General features: G+C 31.3%; 1 protein-coding gene across 1 annotated transcript; it reads right to left on the bottom strand.

The window, feature by feature from the left end:
- Positions 1 to 1712: 1712 nt before the first annotated feature.
- LOC122270291 (uncharacterized) lies at positions 1713 to 6315 on the bottom strand. The gene is made up of 5 exons (XM_071186454.1): positions 5620 to 6315; positions 4661 to 4868; positions 4283 to 4560; positions 2923 to 3614; positions 1713 to 2857 (listed from the first exon to the last, which is right to left on the bottom strand). The coding sequence occupies exons 1-5, from the start codon at positions 6291 to 6293 to the stop codon at positions 1713 to 1715; spliced, it is 2997 nt and encodes a 998-aa protein (XP_071042555.1). The 5' UTR covers positions 6294 to 6315.
- Positions 6316 to 18568: the final 12253 nt, after the last annotated feature.

Raw genomic sequence — 18568 nt, 5'->3', positions numbered from 1 at the left:
GCCATTTTTTTTTTTAGATGACGTTCATTTCAAATAACTTCTCATGAGTCTAAAATTAGAATAATTGTTCAAGATAGTTTTATTCAATTACAATGGATCTAACTCATAGTTGTTCCAAAATGTATATATTTCAAAGGCATAAACATACCTTTTATCATTTGAGGTTTAAGTGAAATCATTTTCTAGTAGTAATAAAGGAAAGCAAAGCAGAAATTTTTAAATTTTTGAAAACTTTAATCAGAATTTAAGAGCGTGTTTAGCTGATACTTCATATATCTCTTTAAATCATTTATATCTGTGTTGCCAGAACTTAAGATTAAAAAGTGGCGACTGTGAGGTTCAAAAGTAGCGCATTCGAACATTTTGTAGCCCCAAAAAACTACGATATATATATATATNGGGACAAGAAGAATTATTTAAATGGGGCGATTAATATTAAAATGTGGTAAACTTACGAAGAACTTGAAATTAGCCAGCGTAGCGTAAAATTTCATTTATATTTTTTCAGCTAATAATCGTTTGCTAATCTTTTTATTTTTTTTAAACAATAAAATACGATGTTTCTTTTTTAGTCGTCTAAAAGTCTATTTGCAATTTAGTAAAAAAAAAAAATGAATAAAACATTTTATTGAATAAAAAACATTTTATTCAACGAATGTCGAGTTTTATAAACGCATGCTTCTGATAGAATATGATTTACACCAGATTGTGCTTATTTAATGTGATTATTTTTTAGTTTTTTTTTCTCAATAGCTGATACAATTTTAATATACATACGTATTAATAGATTTGGAATTAAATATTTATCAATTTTTTTAATATATTTTTTATAAAAGTAGTATACTATATATTACTTCTAGCGCACTTAAATTTAAGGGGTAAAAATATTAACAAAAGCTACAAATTTTTGCACTAGTAACCTAATCACAAAAATATAATATTTTCAAGCAAAAACAAGCCCCTTCGCACCCAACATTTAAAGTTATGAATAATTAACGAAATTCATATAAAAATACATTTTCAATAAAAAAATCACTACCTTTAGCAATAAATTTATACAAAAATGAGACCCTTAGTAATTTTATGAGAGCATTGACTCTAGCACACCAAATTCTAGGGAAACCAAAAATGTCTTTTTTTTAATTAAAAAAACACTTATTCAACTAATAAATCTTACTAAAAAACACACTTCTTAAACCATCGATTTACTCCTGATGCACTCCAAATTAAGAGCTAATAAAAAAACTGTACCACACCCACCAAAATTTTACACATACATACATTCAAAGCAAACCGCTTCACTTTAAATTCCTAAAAACATTAGCGCAATTCGACTAAAGGACGCATTTTTAACAAAAAATATATGATTTTTAGGACTAACTTGTCACTCATACTCCTTAAACTATTTTAAAGCCCTAGAAAAACAAGCAAAAAAGTTATAAAATAATACAAAAAAACATAAAAGTGTTACATGAGCGTTCGATAAATTTTTAGTCAGATTTCTGAGCCCACTACAATTTAAGGTTTTAAAGAAGAAGAATTTATTTATTTAAAAAAAATTTACAAAAACATTTAAAATTTATTAGCTACCTTGTAACTATACATTTATCTCTGAGAGCACCAACGACATAGAGAAAAGTTGATTTTTAACAAAACAACTTATTTTACATTTTTCTTACACTTCTCATACTTTTGTTTTCTGGTTTTGTTTATCATACTTTTGTTTTTTTAATCCGTGCGCTGCAATGCATAATCTTGAACTCGTTGAATTTCGCTGCTGTTATCTCCGTGTTAGGAATTTTTCCAGAAGTTACTTTTGAACAGATATTTGCGCTACCATTGGAATAATTGAACAGCAAGCCAATGTAAATTTTTTGTTCAATGCTATCAGGAAAAGCTTTGAAATATTGGTTAACAAAAATTTTTTGCAAAGCCTCTTCTGCACTATCGTTACCAGATGCAATATCCGCAGTTATGCCAATTCCATCTTTTTTTATGATGACAAGATCAGCTCTAGATCGTCTCTCAGGTACAACATAGCATTCACTTTGTACTTTGCTAAACATATCATCCTTATATGCAAAAGCAAACATGATGCCTCTGAATTCATCGTGTGTTTTTGCCCATGATTTTTGTGGAAACAAGCTTACAATTGAGTTTGCAAAATCTTCAAATGTAAATTCAGCATCCATGCCAAGTTTCTTTAATGCATCGATGTAGTTTTTATGATCCAGACGATATAGTTTCGCATACAATCCTGAATTAAATATATCTCTGATTAAAGAAATTTGAATCTCCTTGTTTGGTACAGACAAAGTGATTATATTCGCAGTCTTCTCTGTAATGCACAAGTAACCACGATTTTTCAAGAAATGGAAAAACAATGCAACCAACTCGTCATTCAGAACAACATCATCAGGTTCACTGAGTAGTTTTCTAAGGCTGAATAAATGGCAAATTGTCATCTTGTTTTCTATTGCTTGAACTGTTACAGTTCCACTACCACAAAGGACCACAGCCATTTCTAATAATTTGGTAATCCCTAAAACTTTACTCAGATTAATGCCTTGGTCAATCCAGTACTTCTCTGGTTTGCAGTCATCATTTTTTGGTCTTACCTTTTCTTTATGCTTCACATTTATGTGTCTAATCCATCGATTCATTCTTTCATCGATCAATCCTTTTTTTGAGATGGTGCAAGCTTCTTTGAATAAAAACCAAGTGGTTGCCACTCTTTCTCGATCTGCTGATGCAAAGCAGCACCCATCGCAGTATCTGAAGCGTCTACCACCATCGCCAACTGTGCATTCATGACAGGATGGTACAGCGTGGTTGAATTCGCCAATTCTTTCTTGCTCTTCTCAAAGGCAGTAACTGCTTCCTCCGACCACTTGATCGCGCTTTTATCATTTTTCTTAGCACCTTTTAAATATTCGTTTAAAATTGCTTGAGTGTGGGCAGCTCTAGGTATGAATCTTCTATAAAAATTCAAGACCGCAAGAAATCGACGCAGCTCTCTTATTGTAACTGGTTGAGGAAAATTAGCAATTGCAGAAACTTTATCAGGAAGCGGAGTAATACCCTTTTCCGTTACACTATGCCCCAGGAATTCTACTGAAGCCTGTCCCAAGACACATTTGCTTACGTTGAGTGTTACACCATATTGAGCAAAACGTTGAAAAACTCGTTTTAAATGTATTAAATGTTCTTCTTCGTTCTTCGAAGCTACTAATACGTCATCAAAATAAGGTACACAAAATTCGAACTCACCTAAAACTTGATGAATGAAGCGTTGGAAAGTTGCGGCAGCATTTGATAATCCAAACGGCATATACAAAAACTCGAATAATCCAAACGGGGTTGTTACCGCAGTCTTTGGCACGTCTTCGCTGCTTACCGGAATCTGATAATACGCTTTTTCCAGGTTCAAGGTAGAAAATATCCTTTTACCTTCCAAAACCTGAAAACAGTCTTGCATGTGGGGAACAGGGTACCTATGTGGCACTGTTACACCATTAAGACGACGAAAATCACCACATGGTCGCCATTCTTTTTTAGCACCATATGTAACGGACTTGCCCAACAGCTTTTGGAAGGCTGACAAACCCCTGATGCTACCAGAAATTCAAACTCTTGTTTTGCAGCTTTTAACTTATCTAGCGATAAACGTCGGGGTTTCGAAAAAACAGGAGGTCCTTTTGTCTGTATCCAATGTTATACTCCATGCTTAACTTTTCTTGGCGTGACACCTGACCTAATCAGAGCAGGAAATTCTGAGAACAAATTGTGGAATTTAGAGTTCTCTAAAATTACCTTTACCGTTGAAGCATTCCCAGCTTACCGGGTACCTCTTGTTTGCAACTTGGTCAAAGGATCAATTACTGCAGCATTTTTGACGTCTACTAATAAACCAAAATTGAGTAAGAAGTCAGCTCCGATAATTGGATGAGGCACGGCAGCGATGATAAAAGGCTAGCTGAACTCTCTTCTGAGTCCGAGGTCTTATTTCAACAGGCGTTGGCCAAACGTTGGAATGGTCGTACCGTTTGCGGCGAACAACTTCATCTGTGAAGAATGGTCACTGGATGCATAGGCAGCACGAGGTATCACAGAGACGTCAGCACCCGTATCGATGAGATAACGTGAGGATGTAGACTTGTCCGTCAGATAACATCGCCTCGCCGTCACCCTTTTGACTGGATGACGGCCTCAGCAGTTTTCCGGAAGGAACGAACATGGAGGTCGGCATTTTGTCGCTCGTTGTTTGAATATTTTATGATACCAGCAATACTGTGAATTTGCAGACTGTCGGCTTCGGCTTGTAGAGCGTTTCTGACTAGTACTTCTTGACCGGTCACTTGTACGAGCTTCCAACCGTGAGAGACGAGCAGTGATCTCTGTCAATAAAGACCGTAAATCCGTCTGATCCGTCGAACCAGCAATTACGCTGACTGACTGTGCGTTAGTTGTTGTAGCCATGATACCATCCGCCATTGCCGCCAGCTTGTCCAGGTTATCGTTGGAAATCGCCAAAATCTGTTGAACATTAGTAGGCAATCTCTGCAAAAATAAAGATTTAAGAAGTTCATCGTTAATTCTCGCGCCGGCTTTATTCCTCATTTCCAGAAGCAGTCTTGAAGGACGGCGGTCGCCAAGTTGCATCCCCGAAATCAAAGCGTTGAGCTTCAGATTCAACATATTGAGCACACAATCTTTTTTTAAGTGCGGTGAAAGGCTCATCCACAGGTGGACTGATAACAATATCGCTGATAATCGCCAGTTCCTCCGGTTGTAGAGCAGAAACTACATGGTGAAATTTCGTTGACTCTGTAGTTACTCCAGCAAGAGTGAACTGACTTTCAATTTGTCTGAACCACAATTCGGGATTAGCTCTCCAAAAAGGTGGCGGCTTTACAGTGATACGAGCAATTTGTTGATCAGCAGTTTCCGCAGATTCGGGCATTTTTTGCATTAATCCGAAATGTATAAGTCCAAGAATAGAAGTAATTTGTACTCACGGCTTGCCAAAAAACTTTAAAGCTTGAAACGTACCAGCATTTCTCCGTAATCCATCAACTAGTAGAATTTCTCAAAAGCAGTTTGCAGAAACAGAAATATACGTATTCGTTTACAGGTCACCAATTGTATAAGTTTCGGTGATGGGAATGTAAGACTTTCAAATGAAACAATATGGCAATGAAACATCCTCTTTAATAGTAAAAGTTAACGAACCATCAAGAAACTTCACAAACTCCAATTAACAAGTTATTCTTTAAAAAACATTAAAAGTTGCTTTTCAAAAGAACAATTAAAACTTAAACTTTTGATTATAAATATCTCATACTGCAGGTGGGCGTCACCGGGTAGAAACGGGATATCGGGACGAAGTCTCGGACGCTGCACAACAACCCTTTTGAAGGCAAACTGTCATCTGCTTAAGTAATGGACATCAGCCTTTTCACTCCCTGCCTTGGCCGCCGGTTGATGCTCCTCCGCCGGTATTCATCCGCGCAGGAACTATTTCGGTTCGTCCTCCTACCTTCGGTCTTCGATCCAATCCTCGATCCTTCTACTTCGGCTTTTCATGCTATCTGAGCTGGCGGAACCAACAGCCTCTACAGGTACACCACAATGGAATAAGTGTTGTATATTTTTATATTGAAGTTCAACACTTTATAACCCTTGTAAAATTCCTGAATGTCCACCTTATCCAACTTCTGAAATAAAGGTTTTTTAAGCAACTCTTCCACTTCTGTCGCTGTAAATCCAAGGTAATCTTTATAGATAGGATCCTCCAGAAAGGTACAGGCCATCACATTGTTAGCATGGCATGATAGAGTCCCCTTCATTTCCATCGAGGCATTGACCACACCACCAGAGATGACGTCATTATCTATCAGAACTGAGCCAATCACATATCCAATATGATTTATGATAGACTGCACCTGCTTCTCATCAACTGTGCTATCGCTTAGCATACACGTGAGTGGAGCATCATATTCGTCTACCAACACAGAGGATTTTTTCTGAAATTGTATTTTCAAGCACACTGCCAAAAATTTTAAGGATGAAAATCGCATCTCTTTATATGACTCAGTACACAGAGAAATTTTTTTCCTGGAGGTCGGAGGTAAACGACTTTGAGCATCTTCTCCAAGATAGGGATGTTGCAGAAACGTATCTTGAATAGACTTCTTCAGTGATACCTCTAATTCATTACTAAGATATGTGACATCTTTAAAACTTATAAAATTGACAGGATGTTTCTGTGTAAACATTCTCCTTTCGTGCATTCATCATCAGTGTGTTTGGTTTCATGTTGACATTTAAATATGTTTAGGTTCTTGAAGTGTTGGAATATCTCCTTTTGAATTTCCTTCTCAACCCACTTTCCAACTTCATTCTTTGTCACATTCTCAATTTTGTTTCTTTCACTGTCAACTTCTATAGCCAGAAAATACTTGATCATGTTGCTATTTGTTGATTTTCCACAGCGAAAGGGAGCCTAAAACCGAATTGGACCCTTATCTTGGACTATGCTTCTAATGTGTAATGTTTTGTCAACAAAGGCATAAGATTTCAAAACTTCAGTGTAATTAGATGGGCCTGTAATGATGAATATCTCATCCAATTCTTCAGCTAAAGGCATCTGCAGCATAGAAATAATGACATGTTAATACCAGGGTGTCTACTGAATTTATTTTCTCAAATTATAGTACTTTTATAGAATTTATACAACTTTTTCTAACAAAAATATATGACTGAATTTCCTAAATTTATGAGTAAATTGAAACGTTTTTGCATTAAGTATAGCCCATAGCATGACAACAAAAGCATGAAAGTAAACTAGCTCGTTTTATTATTACGAAATTAAGTGAGAAAAATATTGCGCTTCGTGGAAATTGTTAGTTAAGGTTCCCAAGCTTTACTTCCTGATGTCAACGCACTGGGGTGAAGTACCTTCTATTTTAAGCAGTAATTAGTTAACCTTCGATAATCTGTACTTAGCGACATGAATTTGTTTCCGAGATTCCGGGAGTCCAATTAGTGTTGATTGGCGTTCTAAACGTATAGGGATATCATTAAGAGATATGACGTCAGAAATGTAGAGTTTAATAGTTTTTAGTTGTTGTAAGAACAGAACAAATTGAGATATCGTTCAGAGCAGACGTATTGTTAAATCTTTATGTAACATACCAGTAACTAAATTATTTCAATATTCTTGTATCGTTACCAAGTTTCTCGTTATTGTTTATTAAATATACGAAGTTGAATGTTTAACCTGAAGTCGTCTTTCTGTTTGGATATTAAAACCATTTCGTTGAAGACTCAGTCATTTTCACGCTACAAACTTGAAAGTCAGCATATCTGTATTGGAACCCAAACCCAGCAACTTTAAAGATTAGAATTTGGTGGCAGCATATCGGCCAGGTTTACAACAGCCTGGTCTTTAAATCACTTTCACATTAAAGTATTTGCATCTTTAAGATCGCTTTTTTTTCTATCTTCCATTTCCTTATCGATGATTTGTAGCAGCTTTATGTGCACAAGATGTTTGAGGCTTTACTGTTGAAAGAAGTTGTTTTAAAATAGTGAAATGTGTTTAAAATGAAATTAATTAAATTTATGAAATGAAATAATTTATAGGACTTATTTATTAAAATTCAAAATTACAGTACTATTATAGGATTTACAGCACCATTTTTCAAATATAGTACTTTTATAGGAATTATAGCACTGGTAGACACCCTGTACCACTTTATTTTTTAATTAAAGTTTTCATTCGCATGTAAATTTTTTACCACTAAGAAACTCTTTTGCGATGGTTAGTGTGCAATTTTCACTGTTTTTATTGCACTCTATTTCCACTTCAGTGGGTTTATGCTAAAACATTTTTACCTCAGGAATCTCAATAGAGCAGCAGTTGGATTTGTATATCCAACTGCTGCTTCATTATTTTGGTGGCAGGCTCTGATGTGCAAGCATATGGGTACGACTTGCAAAACTCTAGACACTGAACTTTTTTCTTGCCGTTCTTTTTTCCATTTCCTCTGCCGTGAAAAAGCTAGATCCTAGAAACAGATAATGAATATTATATTAATTTTAATACTACTTATTTTTTATTATATTATGATCATATACTACAAAAGTAATTACTGAAATAACCATGTTATATCAGTAATTACTTTGGTAGTATATGATCCACACATATTACTAAAGAAATATATAAATACTGCAATTTTAGAAATCAAGAAATAATTGATAAATTATTAGCCAGAGAACAGGAATATAAAAAAAATTATTACAAGACAAAGCATCTAAACACAATGATGAAAGTGGTATAGACGAAATGAACAAATTGTTTAGTTCGATGGTAATAGAAACAAAAGACGACAATAAGAAGATGAGTAGATATTTGAATAAAACTTTAAAAGATATAAAATTTCAAGATGATTTTAAACCTATATTTGAGAAGAAAGGNGCTTCATTATTTTGGTGGCAGGCTCTGATGTGCAAGCATATGGGTACGACTTGCAAAACTCTAGACACTGAACTTTTTTCTTGCCGTTCTTTTTTCCATTTCCTCTGCCGTGAAAAAGCTAGATCCTAGAAACAGATAATGAATATTATATTAATTTTAATACTACTTATTTTTTATTATATTATGATCATATACTACAAAAGTAATTACTGAAATAACCATGTTATATCAGTAATTACTTTTGTAGTATATGATCCACACATATTACTAAAGAAATATATAAATACTCCAATTTTAGAAATCAAGAAATAATTGATAAATTATTAGCCAGAGAACAGGAATATAAAAAAAAATTATTACAAGGCAAGCATCTAAACACAATGATGAAAGTGGTATAGACGAAATGAACAAAGAGTTTAGTTCGATGGTAATAGAAACAAAAGAAGATAAGTTGATATATGACTAAAACTTAAAATATATAAAATTTCAAGATGATTTTAAACCTATATTTGAGAAGAAAGGTATTAACGACTATTCTAAAAATGAATTATTAGAAATGAAAACTAGTAAAAAAGGTCCGACATTTAAAGATACTGAAAAAATTCAAGTAGTTAATATTCCTAAAGGGAAAATATTATCAATGGTAATATACAATAACAGATAATTTTACCCCATCATTAATTTCTAACACTATAATAGCAATATTGCTACCAATTATCTAAGTTTATTTTATAGCCTACATACATAATTGTGATATTTTCATACAAAAAATGTCGAGCTATTTAATGCAATTTTATTTATAATCCTATTTTGTATTAAATTTCTAAATTAAAAAATTTTGGGAATAAATAAATGAATCAAGTTATTTCAACCCATCAATCAGAAATCAACAAATTTCAAAGAAGAGTGAAAGGTTTATACAGATCAGAGGGCTCAGCAACCAATGAGTTTGAAAGAATTATGATTAGGAATAAAGAATTATCAATTTAAAGAACATGAGAATAAAATTTTAACTTTAGCTAAACTAGGTTTATTGAGAATTAAATTATCTGGCTAAATCAATTGAAAATATATTTTCTTAAATAAATGGATGACATTCGCTGTTCTGTGTGTTTAGAATTTAAACATTCCGATGAATTTTATAAGTACAAAAATCCTGATAGAAGATGTAAACAATGTAAAATCTATACAAATTGTAAGCGTTTGCTATGTGAGTGTGGTAGATATTATACTAAAACGCATTATCAAAGACACTTGTAATCAAATTTACATAAAGGGAATAGGTGTTTATTAATTTTTTTTATAATAAATTGGTTGTCTTAAAATGGAAGAACGTTTTAATCAATATAGATTAAAATATTTATATACTATTGCTAAAAAACTAGGTATAATATATGTGAAGAGTTATGCTAAGAATGAGTTAATAGGAGAAACTATAAAACAGAGAAAAGAATAAGAAAATTAATAAAATGTTTCCATTTGATCAGGATATAATAGCAGAACCAAAGAATTAAGAGGATTAAATGCAAACAATGAGGTGAATACATTAGAAAAGATCAAATGCTCTTACATAAATTAAATAAACTTAAACTACCAGAGTTATATAATATTGCTAAAGAACTAAAAATACAATACATTGCCAGATATGAAAAAGCTGAGCTGATAGAACAGATCAGACAATATGAAAAACGTAAAAAAGAAGAAGAAAATAAAAAAAAATAAATGATTTACTCTCTTTTGATGAAAGCATAACAGTTCCTCAAAAGAAAAAGAGAGTCAAACAAATAAAATGTGAAATTTGTGGTAAGTACATTAAAGAAACCAGGCTACAGCTTCATAAAGCTAAACATAATCCTGAACCTGATTTTATTTTAGCTGAAGTTGCTTTTAAAGGTATACATAATAATATGGATGATTTAGACATTCCAAGCTATATGGATTCAATTAAAGATAAAGCAGATAATCTCTTTAGAAATGCTTTAGATATGCATAAGAATATTAAAATTAATTTACAGTTGGAATGTGATTTAAAAAATTTAGAACAAGAAATGACACACAAGTTTCAATTACCTAATGCAATAATAAGAGAAGAAAATGATTTAATTAACAGCGAAGTCGTTGGACTTAATTACTGGGACAATCAGCGAGATTTATTTATAGCCAGATGTGATGAATTAGAAGCAAAAGGATCAGGCTGGGCTCTAAACAGAATAGATAATTTAAGAATTAATATTAATAAATATAAACCATTAAGCGGAAGTTAATATATTGCACTACCAAAATGGATAGAAAATAAGAAAGCATGTATCAATATAAAAAATAAAGATAATGAGTGTTTTCGATATTCAGTTTTATGTGCGTTAAAAACACCAAAAAAGATAATGAGTGTTTTCGATATTCAGTTTTATGTGCGTTAAAAACACCAAAAAGGGATCCGATTCACAAAGGTGGTCGCAGTATCTCAAGCCGGAATACAAAGATTTATTAAGTCTTAAAGGAATTGAATTTCCAATTACAATTCAAGATATTCCTAAATTTGAAACACTGCATGAAAATATTCGTCTACTTTATTTTGAAAATCATTATTGTTGGATTAAAAGTTTAAGTCGATTGTTGAGTAATCAATTAGAAATTAATAATAATAAAAAATATTTCTGCAGAAGATGTTTAAATTATAGTGCAAGAAATGAAGAAGCTGGTTCAAAAACATCAGGTAATATGTAACAATAATGAAACCTGTTATGCCTAAATATAAAATAGAAAATGGAATAGAGATTAAACCTACAATATCATTTAAAAATATTCAAAGAATATTGAGACATCCGTATGTAATTTATTGCGATTTTGAGACTATTTTGAAACCAATTCAATCGTGCTCACCAAATCTAGAAAAGTCTTATACCAACAAAACACAGCTACATGAAATTTGTATCTATAATTATAGTATTATAAATTTATTAAAATAATTTTAATCTATAATGATGAAAATATGATTTTTTTTTGTAAATAAAGTAGTTGTTAAAATAAGAAAATATCCACTTAATTTAAACATTAATGAAATACCACTCTTTTTAAAATAGCAATTTTTAAATCATTGCAAAATATAAAATAAGTGTTAAAGTATATGCTTAGAATTTCAATTTATTTCTTCATGCCTAACAAAATTACCACTTTTGTTTTCAAACTAGTATTATATAAAATTGGAATAATGATGTCAATTAAGAATGAAGATTTCAATTAGAATATAAACGAATTAGCAATAGTGTACTTTAATTGGTGTCTGTACTTTAATTGAGCTCCCAATTATTCAGTAATTACTTAGAGGAAACGATTTGAATAACATGGAAAATCTAAGCAGAATTGAATAAAGCTTTTAATTTTTATTTATGTATAAATGGTATCAAACTTTTCTTCATTGGAAAACAATTAAAGATGGATTGTAATTTGTAACACCTAATATGTTATGCCACAATACACTATAGTTTTCAGTACTACAACTCTAGTAAAAGAATAAAATACAAACAAATGATGAAATATTCCAAATGCTGAAGTCTGTCACTTTGCAACAATTATTGGTTTTTATCGAATCCATATTAGTAACCATATTTGTCGAAGTGTTATACTAATTTAAGAATGAATAAGGACTAAGTTCTGTTTCTTAGTAAGAAATATTAGATTTTATTGTAAATCATATTAGTTATTTTATTTGGAAGCAATACAAGAAAGAACATTCGTCTGATAAAATATACCAAGGCTAATGTCTTAACAAATATGGATTTATTATTATATTAGCTATATAGTAAGGTTTGTGTCTTAGACTATTACATGTGGGTATATTTTATTAGCAGTTTGTCTCGAATATAGTAAAATGAAAAAGAACAAATTATAATGGATGCGTTTTCTTACTAAAAGTAACAAAGCTTCCATTAACGTTTCTCATTGTCTGAAATGTAACTCAGAAACTGACGTCATGAATTTTTTCTTTTTTTTAAATGGGTGGTTGAAACATGGAAGGTAAACAATTAACCCATTGAAGTCCGTTTTATTTAAATTCCGAACTAAGAGGAAACAAACTAAAAACCTGGAAGTAAGTTTTTAATTAAAAATGATAGGAAGTTTGTTTAGTTGAATAGTTACCAACTATAATCTGACACCTTCATCAGGGCCGAAAGGCTCTTCATTTTGCNATTAGCAAGTGTGTACTTTAATTGAGCTCCCAATTATTCAGTAATTACTTAGAGGAAACGATTTGAATAACATGGAAAATCTAAGCAGAATTGAATAAAGCTTTTAATTTTTATTTATGTATAAATGGTATCAAACTTTTCTTCATTGGAAAACAATTAAAGATGGATTGTAATTTGTAACACCTATTATGTTATGCCACAATACACTATAGTTTTCAGTACTACAACTCTAGTAAAAGAATAAAATACAAACAAATGATGAAATATTCCAAATGCTGAAGTCTGTTACTTTGCAACAATTATTGGTTTTTATCGAATCCATATTAGTAACCATATTTGTCGAAGTGTTCTACTAATTTAAGAATGAATAAGGACTAAGTTCTGTTTCTTAGTAAGAAATATTAGATTTTATTGTAAATCATATTAGTTATTTTATTTGGAAGCAATACAAGAAAGAACATTCGTCTGATAAAATATACCAAGGCTAATGTCTTAACAAATATGGATTTATTATTATATTAGCTATATAGTAAGGTTTGTGTCTTAGACTATTACATGTGGGTATATTTTATTAGCAGTTTGTCTCGAATATAGTAAAATGAAAAAGAACAAATTATAATGGATGCGTTTTCTTACTAAAAGTAACAAAGCTTCCATTAACGTTTCTCATTGTCTGAAATGTAACTCAGAAACTGACGTCATGAATTTTTTCTTTTTTTTAAATGGGTGGTTGAAACATGGAAGGTAAACAATTAACCCATTGAAGTCCGTTTTATTTAAATTCCGAACTAAGAGGAAATAAACTAAAAACCTAGAAGTAAGTTTTTAATTAAAAATGATAGGAAGTTTGTTTAGTTGAATAGTTACCAACTATAATCTGACACCTTCATCAGGGCCGAAAGCCTATGATAAGCCGAGACGGAAAGGCAGGTACGAAAGGCTCTTCATTCTAGCATTTTTTTCGAGAAACATTACATTTCTGTAGCTACTGAGATTTTTTTACAATTATAGCATATATATAAAACTGCTTCTTTCTTGTTTTAAAATAGACATAGTTGAATAGTTTAAATAAGATAATAGATTTACTCCTCCGGAACTGAAATGGTTTTACTACCAGCTCTCTGTGTATATAAATAAAACTATTTTTGCATGTTCTATATTGCATTAATTTCTTCAAACCATTTTAGTAATGATAATAATATAAAAAAATTAAAAATTTACTCGAAAATATGTGTTTCTAATAATCTTGTCTTCGCCGGTCAAAGGTGGCGCTACGGACAAACTCAGTGCCCATCACCGGTGACCCTCATGTCATTCAACGTGTTAATGCATTATCTCATTCTAAAATAGACTGACAGCAATTTACTTTGAACCACCACTTTTTAATTATTCGAAATAAATTCATTACGAATCTCTCTGATCAAATGATGCCGTTGGGTTAATCCGCTTGTCATTATTCAAAACTGTTCAGCCATTGAGTAAAGAAGATTCGTAAAAGTAAAGTAAAATTAATAGGAACAAATCGAATTAAAAATATGATCAAATGATGCCGTTGGGTTAATCTGCTTGTTATCATTCAAAACTGTTCAGCCATTGAATAAAGAAGATTCGTAAAAGTAAAGTAAAATTAATAAGAACTAATCGAATTGAAAATATGATCAAATGATGCCGTTGGGTTAATCCGCTTGTTATCATTCAAAACTGTTCAGCCATTGAATAAAGAAGATTCGTAAAAGTAAAGTAAAATTATTAATAACAAATCGAATTGCAAATTTTCAATTAATAGTTTGTAACAGACATGCTGCTTATATTAGCACGTTATAGTAGCAACTTCTCTATATTGAAAACTACATATATTGAAACAAGCTGTATACACTGTTTCCGACAGTAACATGTTACTTTCGATACAGATATTTTGTAATAGTACTATTATCTAATACTTAAAATATTACAGCCAACTTTAAAAACAACAATTTGAAGCATTTAAGTTATTTTTATGGCAATGTTATAATAATCTAATTCCATAAATGAATAATCTTTTCAATTTTATAGATGATGTCAACGGAATTGAAATATAAGACTCTTAACCACAGCCTTCAATAAATGCAAGATTAATATGACAAAGAATTAATTTTACAATTTATCGCCAACGTTCAACTTCCGAGCAGCCGCCTGCGATATTACGGGATTTAATTTGCTGAATTTTATCTTTACGGCTCGTATTCACATTTAATATCCCGCGCCCGTCGGAAGTTGGTCTTTTGGGAATGAGCAGAAATTTTGATGAAATTTCTGACTGTGGAGTCGTAAAAGTTTATGATTCTCAAACGTCGTTTTGAGCGTGTCTACTGAACAACTAAGTAATCGTTTGACGGTCCCTTAGTCTACAACTCTTCCATTCGATAGTTGTAAAATGGACTCCTTTCAAATATGTGAAGTATGCCGATCTGAGAAGGAGTAATTGACAGTTTAATCCAAAAGGGAATGCTTATTAAGAAATTCCAGATTTATTTTTCAATTTTATTTTGTTATTATAAACAATGTATCGGATTAAAGTATCTAAAATTTCTGTTACTATAATGCCTAATAGACTGGTACAAGAAGAAAATTAAGTCCTATATGAAAGGAATATTTTATTAGGAAATTCCAGATTTATTTTTCAATTTCATTTTGTTATTATAAACAATATATCGGATTAAAATATCTAAAATGTCTGTTACTATAATGCCTAATAGACTGGTACAAGAAGAAAATTAAGTGCTATATGAAAGGAATATTTTATTAGGAAATTCCAGATTTATTTTTCAATTGTTGTTGTTACATATGGCTTTATTGGAACTATTAATCCATATACTATGTTCAACTTTAAATGGACTTAAACAAGTAGTAAAAAGGAACAAAATTACAATAACAAACAAAGAAAACACATGACAAACAGATATTAATACAAAAAGAACACATAGAAAAAAAAATTAATGTAAGAATTGTAATATTGGGAGGCAATGTTACTCGCGTCCGTGATATCCTTAAATCACACGTGCCTCCTGGGTGGTGCTAAATGAGTAACGGCGATGGCTAAGGCGATAAGTATTTTTCAATTGTAGATGATCATTAAAAAAATATCCATCAAATAAAAATGTCTGATACGATAATTTTTAATGGATACGAAAGCATGAAGTAAATAATAGTTTTATTAGAAAAGAATGTTTTAACAAGGAATTCTAGATTTATTTTTTAATTGCTTTATGATATTAAATAAAAATCAAATAATTTAAATTCTTGATGCAAGAATGTTGATAACGATTAACTTATGCTCGTGTGTAATGGAGTCACAGATAGTCTAATTCGGAAGGGATAATATTGTAAAAAATTCCATTTTTATTCTTTATAATATTTCAAAAAATTAAAATTCTTGATACGAGAATGCCGTTAATGCTTAATGGATACTAATGTGAAATGGAATAATTGATTGTCTAATTCCGAAGGAACACTACATTAAGAAATTCCAGATTTATTTTTCAATTTTATTATATTATGAAACAAAATCTATCAGATTAAAGTAACTATAACTCATATGATTCGAGGATGATAGTGCTTAATTGATGTTGACATGAGATGGATTCCTTTTACCTGATTTTATAAATTTACTTGTACCATTTTAAGAGTTATAATTATACAATTAAAGTGTTGAATACACTTTGACTTAAGCTTTTGTACTGTTGTATCGTATTGTTTGACGCAGCATGTTCTATTTTGAAGGTTAATCCACTAAACCCTACATTCAAACATGAGATTCTCTAAAAAATAATATCCAGACACCACTATTTATACTGATTCGCTTTCCTCGTTGCAAGCCTTACAAAACCCAGTATCAAATTCAAAAATTGTTGAAAATACTAAACAATTATGGCGACCTAAAATACTCTGTAATTGGGTTAAAGTTCATATAGGTACTCAAGGCAACGAGGAGGCGGATCGAGCAGCTAAGAAAGCCACCGATCTGTGCCAAATCACCCTTGAGGTCCCAAGCTCCATCGCCCAAGTTAAAACTCAGGTTAAATTATATAGTATGAAGCACTGGTGGTTGGAATGGCAGAGCTCCGAGAAAGGGAGACAGACATTCAAATTTTTTAAAGACCCGAAATTAAATAGACTACAAGCAAACTTCTATCTCAATCAATTTTTAACAGGCCACGGAGTGTTTGGAGAACACCAATATAATTTATTCCTCCAAACTCCAGAATGTAATTACTGTGATGAATATCTATCTATTGATCACTTGTTAATGAATTGTTCTCAATTCCAGACACTCCTGGGCAATCACTTTAATAATATTAGTCAACATCAATGCTATGCTAACCTGAGTTTCGGAAATATAAAAAAATATTACCAACTTTAGAGAGTGTATTGGGGGACGGTCTTTAATGGTCTCGGAACCTGCTCGTTCCAGCTTGGGTGTCTCATTTTTAATGATGTAATAGTTTTGTAACTTTTACTATGTCTTTTATAAACTCTTCAACTTCTACTTGTTCCAATTTTATTATAATTACTTTTGTATTATTTAATTGGTTTTAAAAGTATTGTTTTAATGTTATACTATGCTGTTCTTTTGTAAATTTTGCATGTTCATCTTTTAAATTGTTCTTTTAACTGACACTTTTAATATATTGCTGTTTTAATTGTTTTGTTAACCTTACATGATTTTTGCTGCTCTGCACCCGCCATATTCATGGGCTGTTTGCCACGTCTGATATGTATTTTATGTTTGTACTGCTTTCTGGATTTTTTTTTATTTTAATAAACATTTACCAGTATGAATACAAAAGTGGGCGACCTTTGTGCTAAAATACAAACTAAGGCAAACAACATAAAGACACGTAACAAGTAAACAACGTAAGGCAAACAACGTTTGCCTTAGTTTGTATTTACCCGTATGCCCTAAATAAGTGCGGGTCGGGGTAAATTTTTCTATATTCAAACACGAGATGGAACAAGTGAGTATTTAGTTCAAAAAGAATAGCTAAGTAAGAAATTCCAGATTATTTTTTCAATTATAGTACATTATTAAACACTACCTGTCAGATTAAAAGAAAAAATACTAAAATTTTTTAAAAAATATGTACTAAATAGTTCCAAAAAAAATAAGAACTGTATTATATATGCATAATTTTATATTAAATTAACCGTTTTTAGCAGCGTTCGCACTTTCTTATACCTCTTCAGACCGTAAGGAGCATAGTACCTTTGTAATGACTCTCTATCTTACACTGTTGGCGGTATTAGCACTTTATTCCTTCATGTTTTGTTTATAATCTTTATATCATTCATAATAGTTCTGCGCCACGCTATTTAAGGTCTACTCTTCTTCCTTTTACCCTGTCCTGTCCAAACCAGAGCCTGTTTTACTTTTTCCGGTTTTCTTGTGTATCCAATTCATTACCATTTGCGTTCTCTGATTTCTAATTCTAATGATTCTGTTTGTTTTCTGTTCTTGTTTTGTTTTCTGATTTTAAGTAATCCATTGTTAAATAATTCATTGTTAAATAATTTGTGGATCCATTTTATAATTACCATTTGCGTTCTCTGATTTCTAATGATTCTGTTTGCTTGCTGTTCTTGTTTTGTTTTCTGATTTTAAATAATCCATTGTTAACTAATTCATTGTTAAATAATTTGTGGATCCATTTTATAATTAAGAATTCTTCTATTTGTATAGTCCTTAAAAAATTTAGAAAATGGTAGCAAATTCAAAAATAACATGTTTTATAAGTTTGTATTTACTACTGTACTCAATATTTACAAATAAATATATCTAGTCTGGGAATTAGATATCTAGAATTCTTATATAATAAACCAATATATATGTTGCTTTTATGGCTCTAGTTCCAATGAAACAGGA

Source organism: Parasteatoda tepidariorum, chromosome 10 (genome assembly GCF_043381705.1).
Source record: "Parasteatoda tepidariorum isolate YZ-2023 chromosome 10, CAS_Ptep_4.0, whole genome shotgun sequence".
Classification (NCBI taxonomy): domain Eukaryota; kingdom Metazoa; phylum Arthropoda; class Arachnida; order Araneae; family Theridiidae; genus Parasteatoda; species Parasteatoda tepidariorum.
Note: the sequence above shows the minus strand (reverse complement) of the source record. Positions and strands in the feature narration are given on the sequence as shown.

What these genes read in the sequence shown, in the direction of transcription:
- LOC122270291 (XM_071186454.1), bottom strand. Translation starts at nt 6,293, where the DNA reads ATGCACGAAAGGAGAATGTTTACACAGAAACATCCTGTCAATTTTATA. An exon ending in AACGCTTTGATTTCGGGGAT is followed by an intron (nt 4,561 to 4,660) that starts GCAACTTGGCGA and finishes TTATTTTTGCAG; the next exon opens with AGATTGCCTACTAATGTTCA. An exon ending in TTTAAACGAATATTTAAAAG is followed by an intron (nt 2,858 to 2,922) that starts GTGCTAAGAAAA and finishes GCCTTTGAGAAG; the next exon opens with AGCAAGAAAGAATTGGCGAA.